General features: G+C 38.2%; 1 protein-coding gene across 1 annotated transcript in view; it reads left to right on the top strand.

Annotated features, from left to right (window-relative positions):
• Positions 1-20,084, top strand: part of ABCA13 (ATP binding cassette subfamily A member 13) — a 514,497-nt gene that overhangs the window by 69,863 nt on the left and 424,550 nt on the right. Inside the window, 6 exon segments of the mRNA XM_023226480.1 lie at positions 206-405; positions 3,906-4,033; positions 4,856-4,956; positions 5,205-5,372; positions 7,609-7,814; positions 8,600-8,739. Of these exon segments, the coding sequence (XP_023082248.1) occupies positions 206-405; positions 3,906-4,033; positions 4,856-4,956; positions 5,205-5,372; positions 7,609-7,814; positions 8,600-8,739 (943 nt within the window).

Consider the following 20,084-nt stretch of genomic DNA (forward strand, 5'->3'; position numbering starts at 1 on the left):
TGTGCCTCCATTGTTGCAACATGAAATCTTTAATTTCTGAGTAGAAATTAAATCATAATGCAGTTGCTAACAGACATTTTAATTTACCAAAAAATAAAGATTGGCTGTCTGTCATCTAGAGCGGCCTGTTAAAATTTCTTAACTACATACTATTCTTTCCAATTTGCTGTTATTAATGCTAGTGTTTTTGTTTTCGAATTTGTAGGTGTTTGATCAGTGGCAACAAGGTAGTCTGCTTCAGAAGACACTCACAGGCATGGGCCATAGTCTGGAGGCTCTCAGGAGTCAGTTTGAAGAAGAGAGCAAGGCCTGGAAGGTGGTGGAAGCTCTGCACACTGTGCTGCTCCTGCTGAATGATAGCTTGGCGGCAGATGACCCAAAAGAGAATCATACATTTCCAAAGATGTAAGGCGCATTTCCCTGTTTGATTATTGATTAGGTGGATGACGCAGAATTTTAAAGAGTGCGTGATGATACAGAATGTGTTAGGAACACATTCTGTAAAACTGCAGCTAAACAATGAATTTCTAGTTAGCAAATGGGAAATCAGAGGCTTTCATTGTGGACCATCACCAGGGTAGAAGTCTTGGCAGCACTCTGGATGCCTATTCAGAGGCTGCAATACACCGAATATGGGAGCAATATTTGAGAAGGTCTCAGTTTCCTGGATTTCAGATTTTATGTCTTTGGCATTTGTTTAAAAATGAATAAATACATTTCAGAGGCATTTTTATGTACAGAACTACCTTACATGAGTAGCTCTTTTCCTAGAATCTTCCTCTTCTAAAAATATGTTTTTATATTTACTTAAAGATTTTGTATAGTTGAAGCATTTACGTAAGGTCTAGAAATATTTTAGAAGTAGGAAATGGTGGAACTTGTTTCTTCCTTTTTAAAGATAATCACAATTTATTCACCAAAATAGCCAACTAGATCTTTTCCCTCAGTAGGTGTGGCAGTTTGTAGTAACTTGAGTCTTATTATCCTTCTGAAGTTAAGGCTGTCTTTGGAAAAGAACAATATGATTTCTCAATATTATCTCAAAAATGTTCATTTCAAACCAGGTCACACAAATTCTTGCTCTCTGTGTACCATGAAGGAGAGTTGTGATGACAGAATTGGATAGGACCATATTGTGTTATTATGATTACTTAAGAAATAGCAATTCTAAACACTTTGAATTCTTTCATGTATTCTGGAACTGTTAGCAAACAGGATCTTGCTTTCAAAGGTCCTATTTCCTAACTTTTACTTAAGAGATGTTCTGGGGCATGAGGCGATGGTGCTAGAGGCAGCAATACAGTTCCCCATCGGAGCCATAAAAGCTGCAGGAGGATGGATGCAGGGAGCCAGCAAGGATGCCCTGAAGCAGTGATCTAGGCAAAGGGCAGGGACAAAACATCTATCATAAATGAACAAATGCAGGGACATTGCATTGGGGACATTGAAAACCTCCCTGCTGGTCTGTTACTTAATGCACATTAATAGAAACACCACATTAAGTAATTATCCCACAAATCTCGAATGCCCCCTGGCACTTTAGCCTAGATTTTGCCTGCTCTGTGCCAGGCCAGGGGATTGAAGCCCCAGGAAGCTGTGTCTGGCTCTTAGTCCTACAAAGATTGGGGAAGCTGAAGACTACACTACACTCTAGGTACAAAGCTAGGATAGCCCTCATTCTTCTGCCCCCATATATAATTTCCACACATTCTCAGTGCCGGAAGATGAGGCTCAAACACTGGCTTTGCTGTTCACCTGCTGTTTTTTTTTTTCTTTGTTTTGTTTTGCTTTGAGATAGAGTCTCGCTCTGTCACCTAGGCTGAAGTGGGATGGCACGATCTTGGCTCCTCACAACCTCCACCTCTCAGACTCAAGGGATTCTCCTGCCTTAGCGTCCTGAGTAGCTGGGATTACAGGTTCAAGCCACTACTGCCCAGCTAATTTTTGCAATTTTAGTAGAGACAGGGTTTCACCATGTTGGCCAGGCTGGTCTTGAACTCCTGGCATCAAGTGATCTGCCCTCCTTGGCCTCCCAAAGTGCTGGAATTCCAGGCGTGAGCCACCACACCTGGCCACCTTCAGCTTTCTCTAAATCTTTCTGAGATTCACATGCACCCTTATCAGAAAACTGTGTATCTTTTATCATTAGCTTTTGTCCAAGAAACCCCATCCTTTTTTTCCAACCCTGTCTCCACAGCCAATTGTTCATATCTTTTTCTTTTCCTAAGCTGCAATGTTCACCCAAAAGAAATGGAAATCACACCAGACTCTCAGTTTTCTACTGAGTTCTTCATGCCATTACAGACTGCCTTTTCTTCTCCAGGTTCTGTCTGGTTCCTACCCACATCCCTGCATTCGGGGTGGCTGAGGTGTGGGAGCTCTTCACCCAGGCTCTAGCAGATAGCGTGGATTTTGGCAAGGCGCAGACTCACAGAGGTGCCTCTGGGCCCTCCAGCAAGGACTCGCCCTTCAATGTCGCACGTTGTTGTGAATGTGAAGTGTCTGTTCACAGATGTGGGGGGAATAGTCCTTAGGGTCTGGCCATGTGGTATCCTTGCTTGTCAGAGTTTAAAGAGACTTGACAGTAAGATCCAGGTTCCAAGACACACAGTATTTCTTTTTTCCTTGGGGAAAACAAAATAATCTCTTTCTCACTTTCTAGTTCTTTCCAGGAGCCACTCTGCTTCCTTCTCAGTGTAACCCAAAGAGTCAGAGCAATGACTAACCTAAGCCCAGTTCATTCTGCAGGTGGCCAATTCCAAAAGCCATGCTTCCAGCTTCACTATAGCACGAGGTGTCAGGATTCTGGTCAGCAGCCAGAAAGCCCAAGCATGTGGCTGTGATGGAGCAATTGCTCCGCGTTGTAGGGTGATGACGTGGGGATGGGTACCACTTCCTGCTGGTGTCTCATAGGAGAATTATCACTGGGACCTTGCCCGCTCTCTCTATTCCCTCTACAGTGGTCAGGTCCATCAGCTCTCCAGCTAGAGAATAGCAGCAACTATTTATCAAGCCTGTGTTCAACCCCAAACTATCAAAGTGCCGTGAAGAGACTGACCTCTATGACACAGAAGTCCAAATGGACGCCAGGCACTCAAAGCTGTGGGATGGCTCCAGCCAGTAGAACATTTTGCTTGGGCTTCAAGTAGCTACATCTCTTTCTGCTTTTCTCTTTTTGTAGCTTGCCTCATTTATCAAGGGTCAGGATTCCATGTAGTTGCTCAAAGACACAGAAAGCCTGGAGTCACCTGCTTTGGGCAGTTCTGCCGCCCACAGTGTGACTGTGTCTTGCTCCTCCCTCTCCCATATTTATTTCCAATTTCAGGTTCTTCACAGTATCAAACTCATTTTCTTTCCAGCTTCTTTTCTCAGTTATTTCTTCCATGTCTGGAGCCCATTAGTATGACACTCCAGGGACTATTTGTATTGAGCTGCCTGGCTGGTCATTCTTCCTTTGACTTTGGAGAATCCTACAGGCATTGCCAATTGGCCCAAGTTGGGACCACTGCAATGGGTCCTGTCTACCACCACACACCATCTTTATATTTTGAAACTTTTCTCAAAATACTTTTCTATGTCTCATTAACTATAGGCTTCAAGGTAAATGTTTTTAGATCCCATGTGAAACTTTATCATAACCCTCACTTCTTTTACACACTACTAGGAATATACTTTTCCATTTTGGGGTAAAGAGAATGTTTAATCCATATTCAGTACCAAAAGAATCTCCAAATCGGGTGACTCAGACAATGCAATTTATCAAGAACCTGTTTGTGTGATGAAGTGTGACTTTCAGTCTGGTGAACACACTTCTCAAAGTAGTGGAATATTTTCCTTTGAATGGAATTTTTATTTCCCTAGTTGACACTTTGAACTACTTTTCATTTATTTATTTTTGCACTCAGATTACACCATCTGTGGAAACTGCAAAGCTTGCTGCAAAACCTGCCCCAGTGGCCGGCGCTGAAGAGATTTCTTCAGCTTGATGGAGCTCTCAGAAATGCGATAGCTCAGAATTTACATTTTGTCCAAGGTGAGCTAGCTCTGGTGTTATTTGTCCCTGACTCACTAAGAGTAAACATGAAATTTATTGGAAAATGGACTTGAAACTCCCTGACACATTGTAAAGTTGGGAGATAACTTTGCTGGCGTCGTATGTATATTTATGCTTTGCTCTGATGCCTTCTAGGGAATTTAAAATACAGCACACCAAGGCTAAATAAACAATGAGGGCACTGTGAAGAGCACATCCTTCTGTTTTCCTTAAGCCCATGTTGTGGCCTATGACAAGCAGTGTCTTAGGGCTGGGTTGACTTTCACATTCACAGCAGCATCCATAGTTTTCAGGCTGGAAAGGGACCTTAGTGCATTGTGAATAAGCGAATCTTTTGTATTCTGTTCCTTCTACTGCCTCCTCGCACCACTGCTCCTTGGTGTCTGGTAGGGAGAGCGTGTTCCCCCGGGTTTGCGGAATGCCCTTCTTTGAACTTTCTTGACTATGGTGAGCATTATTCCTTCGGGCCTCTTCTGAGGAAGTCGGGTTTGCACTTTTGCCCAGATGGGCTGCAGCCTTTTCATTTTCTCAGGGAGAAGAGGGAAAATGTGAGGGGCTTGTTACTTTAGAAGCAAAACTCTTCTGTAACTAAAAACTCATACTCACTAGTCTTTGGAAAGGATAAAATGATATTATAATGACTCCTGTTTTCCTTTCTAAGGAAGAGAAGAAAATGTATAATAATAGGTCAAGTTTTTAAAAATCCATGTTTTCAGGATCCAGTTTATTGATTCATGGCCATGTGTAGGAGTCAAGCTTACCTACCTTAGGTGAATAATGATCAATTTGTCTACTTTGCAGAAGTCCTCATTTGCCTGGAGACATCAGCTAATGATTTTAAATGGTTTGAACTTGACCAATTGAAACTGGAAAAGGATGTGTTCTTTTGGGAGCTAAAACAGGTAAAGCACAGCAGAGTTATAAATAAGCAATTTTAATAAAACATTCAAGAAGCTCTTGCAATATTCAATTTTGCTCCTTTTGTGAATTGTGCTAGCAAAAAAAGGAAACAATATGCAGGTTTTCCAAAACCTTACGTCGTGTTTAAAATGTTTATCATTGCTTATTGTATTTGCAGTTCTTGAGCCCATGAAGAGGGTATCTAAGCCTCTTTAAATGTTACTCCTTCCCACTCTTATTAACCTTTTAGATGTTGGCGAAGAATGCTGTCTGCCCGAATGGTGGTTTCTCTGAGAAGGAGGGCTTTTTGCCCCCTGGAAACTCCAGCATATGGGATGGTCTCCAGGGCCTGGTGTGCTATTGTAACTCCTCTGAGACCAGTGTTTTAAACAAGCTACGTGGTTCAGTAGAGGATGCTGTAAGTATTCTACCATCTTGGCTCTTCTAAGAGCACCAGTTTAAGATTAAATTCACCAAAGATGCTAATATTTAACCTGGAGTTTTGATGAGGAAAGTTTTGCCATGAGCCCATACACTTAAAGGAAGCTGGCTCTCTGAACTTTAGCCACCCTTCATTGCTGGCCCTTCTGTCTGACTGAAAGGTTGTATGCCACCCGCCTGGCCAAAACCTACTTAAAATTCCTCAAACTTTCAAAACAGGCCACTTCTGCTTTTCTGGCTTCCTGGATCCTTGATCTGCTTCATTTTTCGCTGCACATGCTAAGAAAAGCAGAGGAACCTCTCTGGTGATTAGTCAATCCCAGCAAAGCTATGGCTTTGAGTGGTTTACAGGCTTTACAAGTCATGTTCCTCTCATGTAACTGCCCAGAACAATGGGCTACCCCTGCTGAGTGCTCAAGTGTGACTGCAGAATGTTGAACGATTTGTTTGGAAGGATTATTTTGTCAAGTTCCAGCCCATATTCTTCTTACTGAGAATTAAAATCATAATATTTATACTTTTAGAGTTCATTTTTCTTTCTCAGTATTACGTTTTTTTATATCCTTCCTTATATACCATGGAATTAAAACCAGTGAAAGAATGAAACTAGTGAAATATAAATGATGTCACAGCAAGATGAAAATTGGGATAGTAATTGAATAGTGTGCTTATTTCAATCAATGATTTCTTAGCATCTACTCTGGGCATGACGGTATGCTGAAGGGAGTATAAGCATGAAGAAGCCACTATCTTGGTAGAAAAGGGCAGACAACAATGAGAGCCTTAGAGCTCAGCATCTAGGAGTCTTCCCAAATAAGTCAATGAGCCTTAGATGAGGTGTAAGATTTGGAAGCAAAGAGAAGTCAGGACAGGATGCTAGGCAGGCAGAAAAGTGTATGTGAAGGGCTGGGCATGGTAGCTCATGCCTGTAGTCCCAGCACTTTGAGAGGTCTAGGTGGGCAGATCTTTTGAGCCCAGGAGTTTAAGACCAACCTGGGCAACATAGCTAAACCCTATCCCTACAAAAACAAAAACAAAAACAAAAACAAACATTAGCCAGATGTAGTGGCACACACCTGTAATACCAGCTACTCAGGAGGCTGAGGTGGGAGAATTGCTTGAGCCCAGCAGGTCAAGGCTGCAGTGAGTCATAATCACACCATTGCACTCCAGCCTGGGTAACAATGTGAGACCCTATTAAAAAAATGAAAAATAAATAAAGAAGAATAGTGTATGTGAATGCATGCAGGCACAAAAAAACATTACCTGTTTGCAAATACCTTTCTTGTGACTGGATGTCAGCTCTTTCCTGGCAGAAATCCCATCCCAAGTTTCTTTTTATCTGTAAAGCCTAACTTGTAGTCTCATACAAAGTAGGGAACTATATATATACAGGTTACATATACTTGAGATAGCCTTTCTGATGATGCCTAGGATACATATCACTAACAAATCACCCCAAAGTTCAGTGACCTAAAACAAAGCACATTCTTTGCTTTCTCTTCTGACTATGGGTTGACTGGGTTCAGTCGGGGTGGCTCTTCTGATGGTCTTACTGGGCATCATTCATGTAGTTGCAGTCAGGTGGCTGTGAGGGCTGGAGTCTGGTTAGCTAGGATACTGAGATGAAGGCCTCTCATTCTCCTCTCAGACTCAAGATGTCTCTTCTCCAGGTAGCCTCTCTATATGGTCTTTCAGTAGGGTAACCAGACTTCTGACATGGCTATCCAGGGATCCCGCACACAAGCAAGAACAAGGCAAGGAGGGAGAGTAGAAGCCACCACTCCTCAGAGAAGGTAGAGCTGGAACTGGCACAATCTGGCACAATTCACTTCTGCTGCCTTTTATGGGTTTGTGTGAGCCAGATCTCAGCCTAGAGGAATTGTGGAAGGTAGTACTAAGAGTGAGACTCTCAGGGGGTCTTGATTCACAGGTTACTTGTCACAACCAGCGAACACAGATAGCTATGACACTGGGTCCCATCCTACTTTATTATTGGATTAAGTTTTATTTTTGGACTTATTAACCTGAACATGAGTAAAGATTCAAGTCTGGAACTATAACTTAGATAATTACCATGCCATAGGGTACGATCTTTGGTGTACAGTTTGAGTGGACCCCTTGTTAAGTGATACAAGGTAAAGGCTGCATCTCAAATACCCACATTTGAATTGCTTTATTTATTATAAGCAATATCTTCTTTTCTTGTCAAGGATCGTATTTTGCAAGAGGTCATTACTTGGCGCACAAATATGTCAGTTTTAATACCTGAAGAATATTTGGACTGGCAGGAACTTGAGATGCAGCTGTCAGAAGCAAGCCTTTACTGCACTCAGCTCTTCCTGCTGCTGGGAGCTGATCCCTCTCCTGAGAATAATGTCTTTTCTAGTGACTGTAAGCACCAGCTTGTCTCCACAGTGTAAGTACATGTTCGTGGGAAACTTATAAACAATTGGGACATCAAAATGATTTCAACTGCACCTTCTTCACAAATGATAGATCAATATGATAGATCATATTTTGAATAGAAAGAGGTTCAATTTATTTTAAAAATATTAAACTACTGGTACTGTTGGAAAGCATCTAAAAACTGTAAAATATGAAACGGTTCCCTTAATGTTTAACCACTGACTTAATCTTTCACTAGAAATTGAGGATCCCTGGTAAGTCCAAGGTATGCATGTGATTGAAATTCTTGTTTGTGTCATTACTCAGAAATCGTGCAGTAACTACCAATAGGAAGCTTCTCTTGGGAGCTGTAACTGTACATAAAATTTGCCTTGTTTTTATTTTATGACTCTGTGAATTATATGTGTGATCAATTTCCATTTTCCTTGACTGCTAGGAAGTTCTTCATCAAATATGTCAAATAGGGAATATTTATTTTCTTAATCTTTAAGTTCACTTCCTGTTATGGTCTTTAATTTTCCTCTTTTTTTACTTGTTGACTTATTCTGTCTTATATTTTATGTATTCTCATAAATTGCTTTCCACATTTTTCAAGTCAAGGTAGAGGAGTGTGTAAACAAACTAAAAAAATCAGTAGAACTCTTTCTACCACTTATGTAAGATTCTATTTCCTTACATAAGCGGACTGCCATGCATTTGCATATATTTGTTTTTAGAAAAATTTATAATGATCTAACTGTCATCTGCAAGATCATTTTTAAATCTTAGTTTTCTCTGGATTCTTTTTGACTGCAGGATATTTCATACACTTGAAAAAGCTCAGTTTTCCCTGGAACAAGCATATTATTGGAAAGACTTCATAAAGTTTATCAGGAAGACTTGCGAAGTGGCCCGTTACGTAAATATGCAAGACGGTTTCCAGAATAGACTATTGGGTAAGTCAGTAGCCTGAATTACAGGAATGGGGGATGTTTTCCCCCTTTAGTGAGGTAACATAATTTCCTGAGAGTCTATCCTGTTTAACAAAGGGGAGCTTAAAATGGGTCTCTCTCCAAGCACAATTTGGCATTGTTATTATAATTTTTTCTCATCAATTATGACAAGATCTACCAGAAGTCCTGGTTTGACTGAGCCACGTTGTTCCTGCAAAATTTATAATAGTGACTCCTTTTACTCTCAAGACTGTCCTAGTTTGGGTGATAAATACTTCTATATGCAGACTAGTCATGATCCTACTTACAAGAGTCCAGATTTTCTGCTGTGGCCCTTCTCACTTTACTTAGCATTAAGATTGATGCTCCCACTGGGGACAACACCTCATGATCCTGTAGAATGAAACACAGATTGCTTTTCTGTATACACACACTGAACACTTACAAAACTTCTGTGACCGTATGTGTGGATTTGTTCCCCAACAAGCAATTCTCCATTTCTCCACTGACACTAACTGGGTGTCCTACAATTCAATTCAATTCTCGCACTATCTACCTGGAATTAGCATCAGATCCTACAGGTTAAGGGCTCAGTCCCACAAGATTGCCCCTACTTCAGAGGCCAACCCCAAGTTCAGGCTTCCCTTCTCACTTCTGATCAATTGAGTATAAATCAGGATTCCCATGAGCCTTTCGCTGTGTTCAATAATTTGCTGATACAAGTCACAGAATGCAGAAAAACAGTTTACTTCCTAGGTTACTGGTTTATTAAGCAGATATAATTTAGGAACAGTAGATGGAAGAAATGCATAGGGCGAGGTATGTGGGGGCATGGAGCTTCTATGCCCACTCCAGGCCTACCACCCTCCCAGCACCTCCATGTCCTCATCAACCTACGAGCATTCTGAACACTGCCCTTTTGGGTTTTTGTGGAAGCTTCCTTATGTAGGCATGATATCTTAAATCATTGGCCGTTAGTGATTGACTCAACCACCATCCCTCTTTCCCCTACCTAGAGGTTAGAGGGAAGGTAAGGGAATGAGAGGAGGGAGGCAGAAGTTACAGCGAGCCAAGATCGTACCACTGCACTCCAGCCTGGGCAACAGCGTAAGATTCTGTCTCAAGAAAAAAAAAAAAAAAAAATTCAAGTGTAACTTCCCTTTAATGAGAAAACATACTCTGAATGTTTTAATATTTTGAATTTGTTGAGATATGCTTTATGGCCTATGTGTTCATTGATAAATGTATGTGCTCCTCGAAAGAATGTGAATTCTGTCATTGCTGGATAGAGTAGTGTATATTGTTAATTAGGTCAACTATATTAATTGTGTTGCTCAAATCATTCATATCTTATTTGTGTCTTATTTGCTTCTTTTATCAGTTACTAATACAAAATACAAGTAGATTTGTCTGTTTTCTTTTTGTTTTATCAGAATTTGCTGTATATAATTTGAAGTTACATTATTATGTGCAAAAAATCTACAATAAATATATATTCTTATTGGATGGACTCTTCTCATTAGGAAATGACACTCTTGCTCTAGAATTGTTTTCGCCTTAAAAATTGGCATAATCTAATAAAATGTTAGTATTAGTCCTAGTTGGTGCCCCAATGTTTAGCTGAAACACCACTTTAATTAAATTTATTATTAAGTTTTTTTTCTCTTTTGATGCTATTGAAAATAGAATTGCTTTCTTTTACAATTGTTAATTGTTGGTGTATAGAAATGCAATTGATTTTTGGATAACGATTTTGTATCTTGCCACTTTGCTGACTTAGTTTATTAGTTCTAACAGTTTTTTGTGTGTTGAATATTTAGGGTTTTCTATATATAGGTTTATGTTGTCTGTGAAAATAAATAATTTTATTTGGATGCCCTTCCTTCCTTCCTTCCTTCCTTCCTTCCTTCCTTCCTTCCTTCCTTCCTTCCTTCCTTCTTCCCTCCCTCCCTTCCTTCCCTTCCTTCATTTCTTTTCCCCCTTTACTTCCCTTCCTTCCTTCCTCCCTCCTTCCTTCCCTTCCCTTCCCTTCCCTTCCCTTCCCTGCCCTTCCCTTCCCGTCCCATCACTTCCCTTCCCTTCCCTTTTTTCCCTTTCTTTCTCCTAATTGCTGTGGCTAGACCTTTCAGTACTATGCTGAATACAAGTGGCAAAAGTGGCATCCTTGCCTTGTTTCAGCTCGAAGTGGAAACACTTTGTCTTTTACCATTGAGTATGGTGTTTGCTGTGGGCTTTTCATTATGGTTTTATTATGTTGAGGTAGTATTCTATTCCTAGTTTGTTAAGTGTTATGAAAGGGTGTTAAATTTTGTCAAACTTTATCTGCGTCAATTGAGATGATTATGTGTTTTCTTTCCTTCATTCTGTTAGTGTGGTATATTGCATTGATTTATTTTTGTGTGTTGAACCATCTTTGCATTATAAGAATAAATGCTACTTGTTCATAATGTATAATCCTTTTAATTAATTCTTTTTTTTTTTTTTTTGCTATTTAGTTCTGTTTTTGTTTTATTTTGTGTTTGTGTTTATTTTTTATTTTCATAGGTTTTGGGGAAACAAATGGTATTTGGTTACATGAAAAAGTTCTTTAGTGGTGATTTCTGAGATTTGGGTGCACCATCATCTGAGCAGTATACACTGTACCCAATTTGTAGTCTTTTATCCCTCACCTGCAACCCTTTCGCCCTGAGTCCCCAAAGTCCATTGTATCATTCTTATGCCTTTGCATCCTCATAGCTTTGGTCCCACTTATGAATGAAAACATACAAAGTTTAGGGTTTTCCATTTTTGAGTCACTGCACTTAGAATAATGGTCTCCAATTCCATCCAGGTCACTGTGAATGCCATTATTTTGTTCCTTTTTATGGCTGAATAGTATTCCATGGTATATATGTATACCACAATTTCTTTATCCACTTGTTGGTTGATGGGCAGTTGGGTTGGCTCCATATTTTTGCAATTGCGAATTATGCTGCTATAAACATTTGCTATTGAATTCCATTTGCTAGCATTTTGTTGAGGTTTTTGCATCAGTGTTTATCAGGGATATTGGTCTATACTTTTCCTTTCTTGTGCTATCTTTGTTTGGTTTTGGTCTCAGGGTAAAGCTGACCTCATAACATTTGAAAGTGTTTTCTTTTCTTCATTAATTTGGAAGAGTTTGAGGAGGGTTCATGTTAATTTTTCTTTAAATATTTGGTAGAATTTACCAGTGAAGCTGTTGGGGTTCTGGGATTTTGATGGTTGGGAGATTTTTTTATTGCTAACTCAAGCTCCTTCCTAGTTATTAGTCTGTTCTGATATTCTGTTTTTGTTTTTTCGTAAATCGATCTTGGTAGATCGGTCGTTCTAGGATTTTACTCACTTCCTCTAGGTTATCTAACTTTTAATACGCAGTTGTTCATAGTATTCTCCAGTAATCCTTTTTATTTATATAAAACCAGTTATAATGCCCATTTTTGTGTCTGATTGTAGTTATTGGAGTCTTCTCATAGTTTTCTTTGTCAATCTGGATAATAATTTGTCAATATTGTTGATCTTTTAAAATAATCAACTTTTGATTTTGTTGATTCTCTCATTTATATTTTATTTATCTCTGTTCTAATAATTAGTAGTTCCTTCCTTCTGCTGGCTTTGGGTTCTACATCCTTAAGGCATAAAGTTCAGTTAATAATTTGTGATCATTTCTTTAAATGTAAACATTCACGGCTTTATATGTTCCTCTTAGTGCTGTTTCACTTATGTCTCACTAACTTTTGGTGTGTTGTATTTTATTTTCAATTATCTCACAGTATTTTTTAATTTCCCTTGTGATTTCTTCTTTAGCCTATTTGTTTGAGTGTATTATTGAATTTCCCCACATTTTTCAGTTTCTACTATTAATTTCTACTTTCATTACATTGTAATAAGAAAACACACTTTGTATTATTTAAATCTTTTAAGATATATTAAGACTTGTTTTGTAGCTTAACATGTAGTTTATCTTGGGGAATGTTCTATGTAGACTTGAGAAAAATATGTATTATGCTGCTGTTGAGTGGAACATTTTGTACATGTTTGTTAGGTCTAATTTTTATGTAGTGTTGTTCAATTTCTCTATTTCCTTTTTCTTTTTCTTCTTACTGATGTTTTGTTTGGTTGTTCTATCTATTGCTAATAGTGGGATACTGAAGTCTCCTACTGTTATAGTAGAACTGTTATCTTTCTCTTCAATTCTGTCAATGTTTGCTTCATTTACTTAGGAGCTCTGATGTTTGGTGCATAGATATTAATAATTATTTTATCTGTTTTGGTGAATTGATTCTTTTATCATCATATAATGTCCTTCTTTGTGTTTTGTAACAGTTTTTGACTTAAAGTCTGTTTGTCTCATATTGGTATGGATGCCTTATTCTCTTTTGGTTACTATTTTCATGAAATATCTTTTCTCACTCTTTCTCTGTTGACTTACGTGTGTCCTTAGATCCAAAGTGCTTCTCTTGAAGACAGCATGAAGTTGGATCCTATATTTTCGTTCATTGTACTAATTTGTGTCTTTTGATAGGGGAACTTAATCCATTTACATTTAAAGGAATTATTGATAGGGAAAGACTTACTTTTGCCATTTTGACATTTGTTTTTCGGCTGCCTTACAGCTTTCTTATCCCACATTTCCTGCATTACTTCCTTTTTAGTGTGTGTTTAATTGACTTATGATTTGATTCCCTTTTCATTGCCCTTTGTCTGTATTTAGATATATATTTTTATGCTTTAAAAAAGTTATGAAGATATAAACCAAAGTTACAATAATAGGTTTATATATTTGTTCATTCATTGATCTTTACTAGAAAACTTTATATATTTGAATGACTTTACATTACTGCCTAACTTTTTTTTTGTTTTGACTTGGAAGACTTCCTTTAGCATTTCTTGTAGGAAAAGTTTAGTGTTTAGGAACTCTGTCCGTTTTCATTCATATGAAAAAGTGTTAATTTTACTTCCACTTTTGAAGAATAATTTGTTAAATATGGTATTCTCAGTTGATAGGTTTTGTTGTTGTTGTTGTTCTTTCAGCGCTTTAAATACGTCATTCAACTGCCTTCTGGCATGTAAGATAAGTCAGTTGGTAATCTTATAAAAGCTCCATTGTATGTTGTAAGTCATTTTTCTTTTGCTGCTTTTAAGATTCCCACTTTGTCCTTGACTTTCGATGGTTTCATTATAATGTGCCTTGTATGGGTCTCTTTGGATTTATGCTACTTGAAGTTTTTCAACTTCTTGCATTTGTATATCTATTTGTTTTTCAAATGTGGAGTGTTTTCTGCCATTAATTCTTTAAATGCACTCTTTGCCCCTTTCTCTTTTTCTCATCTTCTGCCTGTGTATATTGTTTGGCTTGATGGTGTCTCATAAGTTCCTTGGGCTGTGTTCATTTTCTTTTTCTTTGCTCCTCTGATTTGGTTGTTTCATATGACCCACCTTTAAATTTGCTGATTCTTTCTTTTGCTTGAATTTCTAAATTCAGTTATTCAATTTTTTAGTTCCATATTTTCTTTTGGGCTCTTTGTAAATACAGCCATGCATCACTTAATAATGTGGGTGCATTCTGAGAAATGCATTGTTAGGCAATTTTGCCATTGTTCAAACATCATAAAGTATGTTTACACAAACCTCGATGGTATAACCTACTCCATACCTGGACTATATGGTTAGCCTATTGTTCCTAGGCCACAAACATATACAGGTTATTCTACTGAATACTGTAGGCAATTGTAACATGATAGTAAGTATTTGTATATTTAAACATATATAACATAAAAAGGTAAGGTAAAAATATAGTATTGTAATCTTATGGGAGCAAACTTCATTATGTGGTATATGACTGTAATCTCTATCTCTTTGTTAATATTCCACTTTGTTTATAAATCATTTTCTAGATTTAGTTTAGTTGCTTTTCTCTGTGTTTTCTTTGACTTCATTGGCCATATTTAAGGTAGTTGTTTCAATTTATTTATCAAGTCAGAGGCCTGCATTTCTTTAGCGGGCAGTCTCTAGAGATTTATCTTGTCCCTCTGAATCATTCTTGTCACTCTGTTTTATTTTGGTATGTCTTGTTATCTTCTGTTGAGATTTGGACACTTGAAAAAAACTTCCACTTTCCCCAGCTTTTGTAGAATGGCTTTGTACAGGGGAAGACCTTCATTGCCCAAACTGTTTTAAAGGCTCAGGGTCCTTTTAAATCTTTTCTAAGGATGTGTATGCCCTAAGCCTAAATGTGTGTTTTTATTCCACTTCCCTGCATACATAGTATCTGCTTTAAAATGTATTAATTTATTCAGTCTCTTGGTTCATCTCAAAAGCCTTGGATGTTTATTATATTCCTATGTCCATAATTGATCACTCCTAGCCACCTACAGGTCTGCAGACTCCCTGCAGCTCTAACATGCCACGGTGACTGACTGCTGCTTTCAGTGGCCTCCAACCTGACATCCAAACTATGCCACTTTTCTCATCTGTGCTCTACATCAGGCAAGACAGAAACCAGTCACTTTGGCAGCCCCTAGGCAAGCCAAATATTGCCAGCAAGTTCTATTTTTTCCCTTGTATACTGAGGGAGGAACTTGGAATTGATACACATCTTCCTGACAGTGGCATATTGTGCCACGAAGCGGATGAAGAGTGAGTGAGAAAAATGTCACAAAATTTAACAATGAGTGTGACATTTTCTTGGATTATTAGGGATTTACTTGGTTTTCGCATCTTCTTAACTAATTTCTAGGCAATGGTGCAATCTCATCTCACTACAACCTCTGCTTCCAGGCTCAAGTGATTCTCCTGACTTTGCCTCCTGAGTAGCTGGGACTGCAGGTGCATGCCACGGCACCTGGCTAATTTGTATTTCTTGTAGAAATGGGGTTTTGCCATGTTGCCCAGGCTGGTCTGAAACTCCTCAGCTCAAGTGATCCACCTGCCTCAGGCTCCCAAATTGCTGGGATTACAGGCATGAGCTACAGCACCTGGAATATTTCTTCATATTTATCCATCTTGAGGACTTAAGATCTATGGACTTATATATTTATATAATCTTTGAACAATTCCATATTACTATTTCTTTAAATATTTCTTTTACCTCAATTTCTTTTTTTTTTTTTTTTTTTCTTATCAGGACTCTACTTACATGTGTGTGTGTGTGTCTCTGTGTGTGTTTGTGTGTGTTTCCCAAATGTTTCTTCTTTATTCTGCATTGTTCCTCTTTTTTCTTCAGTCTCTGTGCCTCAGTCTGGGTGGTTTTCTCTGATTTATTTTCTAGTTGAGAAATTCTCTCTGCAGAATGTGTTTAATTAAGCTTACTCCTTTAATTCTTAATTTCAGTTAGTATATGTTCTAGAAGTTTCATTTTATTTTATAGGTTTTACTAAATATTTTGTGCCTGAGAACTTCAATAACTTTATTTTCTGGGTGTTGGTTTCTATTGTATGTTTTCCCCCAATTCTTATTGTTTTTTTATACAACTTTTTTTCTTTTAAGAGGTAGAGTCTCACTCTACTGCCCAGGGTGGAATGCAGTGGTACAACCATAGCTCACTGTAGCCTTGAATTATGAGGCTCAAGTGATCCTTTTGTCTCAGTCTCCCAAGTAGCTATGACAACAGGCATATACCACCATTTGCAGCTAATTTTTTAATTTTAATTTTTGTTGAGATAGGGTCTTGCTATATTGCCCAGGCTAATCTTGAACTCCTGGCCTTAAGAGATTCTCCTGCCTTGCACACCCAAAGCACTCTACATACGTCTTTTTATTAAATGCATTTCAGACAATACATGTAGAGATAGTGTCACACGCTGCATGTTTTTTCTTTTTTTCTTTTTTTTGCTTGCAGAGGTGCTTTAGTTTTGTTTCTGATAGGCAGTGAGAGTGGAGGCATATTGCTTTAATTCAGTCAGGGATTAAACTATTTTTGAGCATGCTATGAAACTTTGTGAGAGCTCTATTGTTTCTTGTCTTCTTTTACTACTGGAGTGTAGCCTTCTGGGGGTACCAACCTAAAGTTGTGTTTATCAAAGGCAGTTTTTCCTTAGCTGTCTGTGAATTTCAGTTTCTTTCCTAGTCTTGTGAGACTTTTGAAAGTTATTATTTTCTCAGCCTCTCTTCCCTCATTTTTGTTTTGGAAACAATTGCCCACAGTGGAAAACTAGCTTCAAATGTTGGACTTCATCTCTCCTGTCTTCCCTCTTCTGTAATGTTAGCACACAAATTCCCAGTGCCTCAGTAGCTCTCTGATGCCTTAAAAACCATTAAAAATATTGTTCTCACTTTTCTGGATGTTTTTAGTGGAAGAGTTGGACTACAACAATCTAGTCTGCTATATACAGAAATGTTTTTTTCAATTTAGAATTCAAAGCTGTCATGTCACTAACCTCTGAGTGAGAAAGACTGTGCCTGTGACTCAGTAGTTCAGGCTTGAGAAGCTTTCTCAGCATGAATAGTGTTGTGGTAAAGAGCTTGAATGCTGGAGTCAGACTAATTAGTTTCTAATCTTGGCTTTGCAACAGAGTAGCCATGTGATTTGGTGACAAATCGCTTCAGTTTCCTCATCTATAAATAAGTCTCATAATATTAAAGGAATTAATACTTAAGACAGTATGTGATGATCCCATCACCCAGGTAGTGAGCATAGTACTCAATAGCTAGTTTTTCAACCCTTACCCACTCCTCTTTCCCTAATCTTTAGCTCTCAATTTTTATTGTTGCCACTTTTATATTCATATGTACACCATGTTTAGCTCCCACTTATAAACGAGAACATGTGGTATTTGGTTTTCTGTTCCTGAATTCATTTGCTGAGAATAATGGCCCCCAGCTACACCCATGTTCTGCAAAGGACATGATTTCATTCTTTTTTATGGCTGTGTAGTGTTTCTTGGGGGTATATGTACTACCTTTTCTTTATCCAATCAACTCTTGATGGATACCTAGGTGGATTCCATGACTTTGCTATTGCGAATAGTACTGTGATGAGCATACGCGTGTGTGTGTCTTTATGGTAGAAAGGTACACATTCATTTGGGTATATATACAATAATGGGACTGCTGGGTCATATGGTAATTCTGTTTTCAGTTCTTTAAGAAATGGCCACCCTGTTTTCCACAATGTTGAACTAATTTACATTCCATCCAACAGTGTATAAGTGTTACGGTTTCTCCACAACCTTACCAGCATCTGTTACTTTTTGACTTTTTAATGATAGCCATTCTGACTGCAGTGAGATGGTGTCTCACTGTGGTTTTGATGTGCATTTCTCTAATGCAGTTGAGTATTTTTTCATATGCTTGTTGGCCATGTGCATGTCTTCTTCTAAAAAGTGTCTGTTCATGTCTTTTCCCCGCATTTTAATGGGGTTGCTTATTTTCTGTTTGCTGATTTGTTTAAATTCTTTATAGATTCTGGATATTAGACCTTTGTCGGATGCATAGTTTACAAATATTTTCTCCCGTTCTGTAGGATGTCTGTTTACTCTCTTGATAGTTTCTTTTGCTGTGCAGAAGCTCTTTAGTTTAACTGAGTCCTATTTGTCAATTTTTTTGTTGTTGTTGCAATAACTCTGATATCTTCATCTTACTGTTCCCATGTGTGGAATGATATTGCCTAGGTTATCTTCCAGGATATTGATAGTTTTAGGTTTAACGTTTAAATCTTTAATCCATCTTGCGCTGATTTTTTATATGAAGTGAGAAAGGGATCCAGCTTCAATCTTCTGCACATGGCTAGCCAGTTATTCCAGCACCATTTATTGATTAACGAATCCTTTCCTTATTGTTAGTTTTTGTCAACTTTGTCACAGATCGATGGTTTTAGGTGTATGGTCTTATTTCTGGGCTCTGGGCTCGCTATTCTGTTCCACTGGTATATGTATTTTACTTTTTATTTTTATTGCTTTACCAGTACCATGTCGTTTTGGTTTCTGCAGCCATGTAGTATCGTTTGGAGGTGGGTAATGTAATCCCTACAGCGTTGCTCTTTTGCTTGGGATTGCATTGGATATTTGGGCACTTTTTTGATTCCATATGAATTTCAAAATACTTTTTTTTCAAATTATGTAAAGAATGCCATTGGTAGTTTGATAAAAATAACACTGAATCTGTGAATTGCTTTGGGCAATATGACAATCTTAATAATATTGATTCTTATTATCCATGAACATGGGATGTCATTCCATTTGTTTGTATCACCTGTGATTTGTTTGAGCTGTGTTTTTAAATTCTCATTGAGGAGATCTTTCACCTTCCTGGTTAGCTGTATTCCTAGGTATTTTATTCTTTTTGTGGCTATTGTGAATGTGATTGTGTTCTTGATTTGGCTTTCATCTTGGATGTTGTTGGTTTGTACATTGATTTTGTATTCTGAAATTTTGCTGAAGTTGCTTATCAGATCTAGGGGCTTTGGGGCAGACTATGGGGTTTTCTAGGTATAGGACTGTATCATCTTGCAAACAAGGATAAAACTATCCCTGTTTGGAGACTTCCTCTTTTCCTGTTTGGCTGCCTTTCATTTCTTTCTCTTGCCTAATTGCTCTGGCTAGGACTTTCAGTATGATGGTGAATAGGAGTGGTGAGAGTAGGCATCTTTGTCCTGTTACAGTTCTAGGGGGAAATTCTTCTAGCTCTTTCCCACTTGGTATGATTTTGGCTATGTGTTTTTCATTGATGGCTGTTATTACTTTGAGGTATGTTCCTTCAATGCCTAGTTTGTTAAGCGTTTTTAAAATGAAGGTATGTTGAATTTTATCAATAGCCTTTTCTGCATCTATTGAGATGATCATGTGGTTTTTCTTTTTAGTTCTGTTTATGTGATAAATCACATTTACTGATTTGTATATGTTGGACCAAATTTTCAACCCTGGGATAAAGCCTACTTGATTGTAGTGGATTAGCTTTCTGATGTGCTGCTGATTTGGTTTGATAGTATACTGTTGAGGATTTTTGCATCTATGTTCATCAAGCATATTGACCTGAAGTTTTTGTTGTTGTTGTTGTTGTGTCTCCACTAGGGTTTGGTATCAGGATGATGCTACCCTCATAAAATGAGTTAGGGAAGGGTCTCTCCCCTGCAATTTTTGGAATAGTTTCAGTAGGGATGGTATGAGCTCTTCTTTATACATTTGGTAGAATTCACCTGTGAGTTTATTCGCTTATTTATTTTTGAGACAGGATCTCACTCTGTGGCCTAGGCTGGAGTGAAGTGATGCAATCAAGGTTCACTGAACCCTCGACCTCCCAGGGTCAAGCAACCCTCCTGCCTCAACCTCCCTAGTATCTGGAACTACATGCATGTGCCACCATGCCCAGCTTATTTTTAAATTTTTTGTAGA

Source organism: Piliocolobus tephrosceles, chromosome 8, assembly GCF_002776525.5.
Source record: "Piliocolobus tephrosceles isolate RC106 chromosome 8, ASM277652v3, whole genome shotgun sequence".
NCBI lineage: Eukaryota > Metazoa > Chordata > Mammalia > Primates > Cercopithecidae > Piliocolobus > Piliocolobus tephrosceles.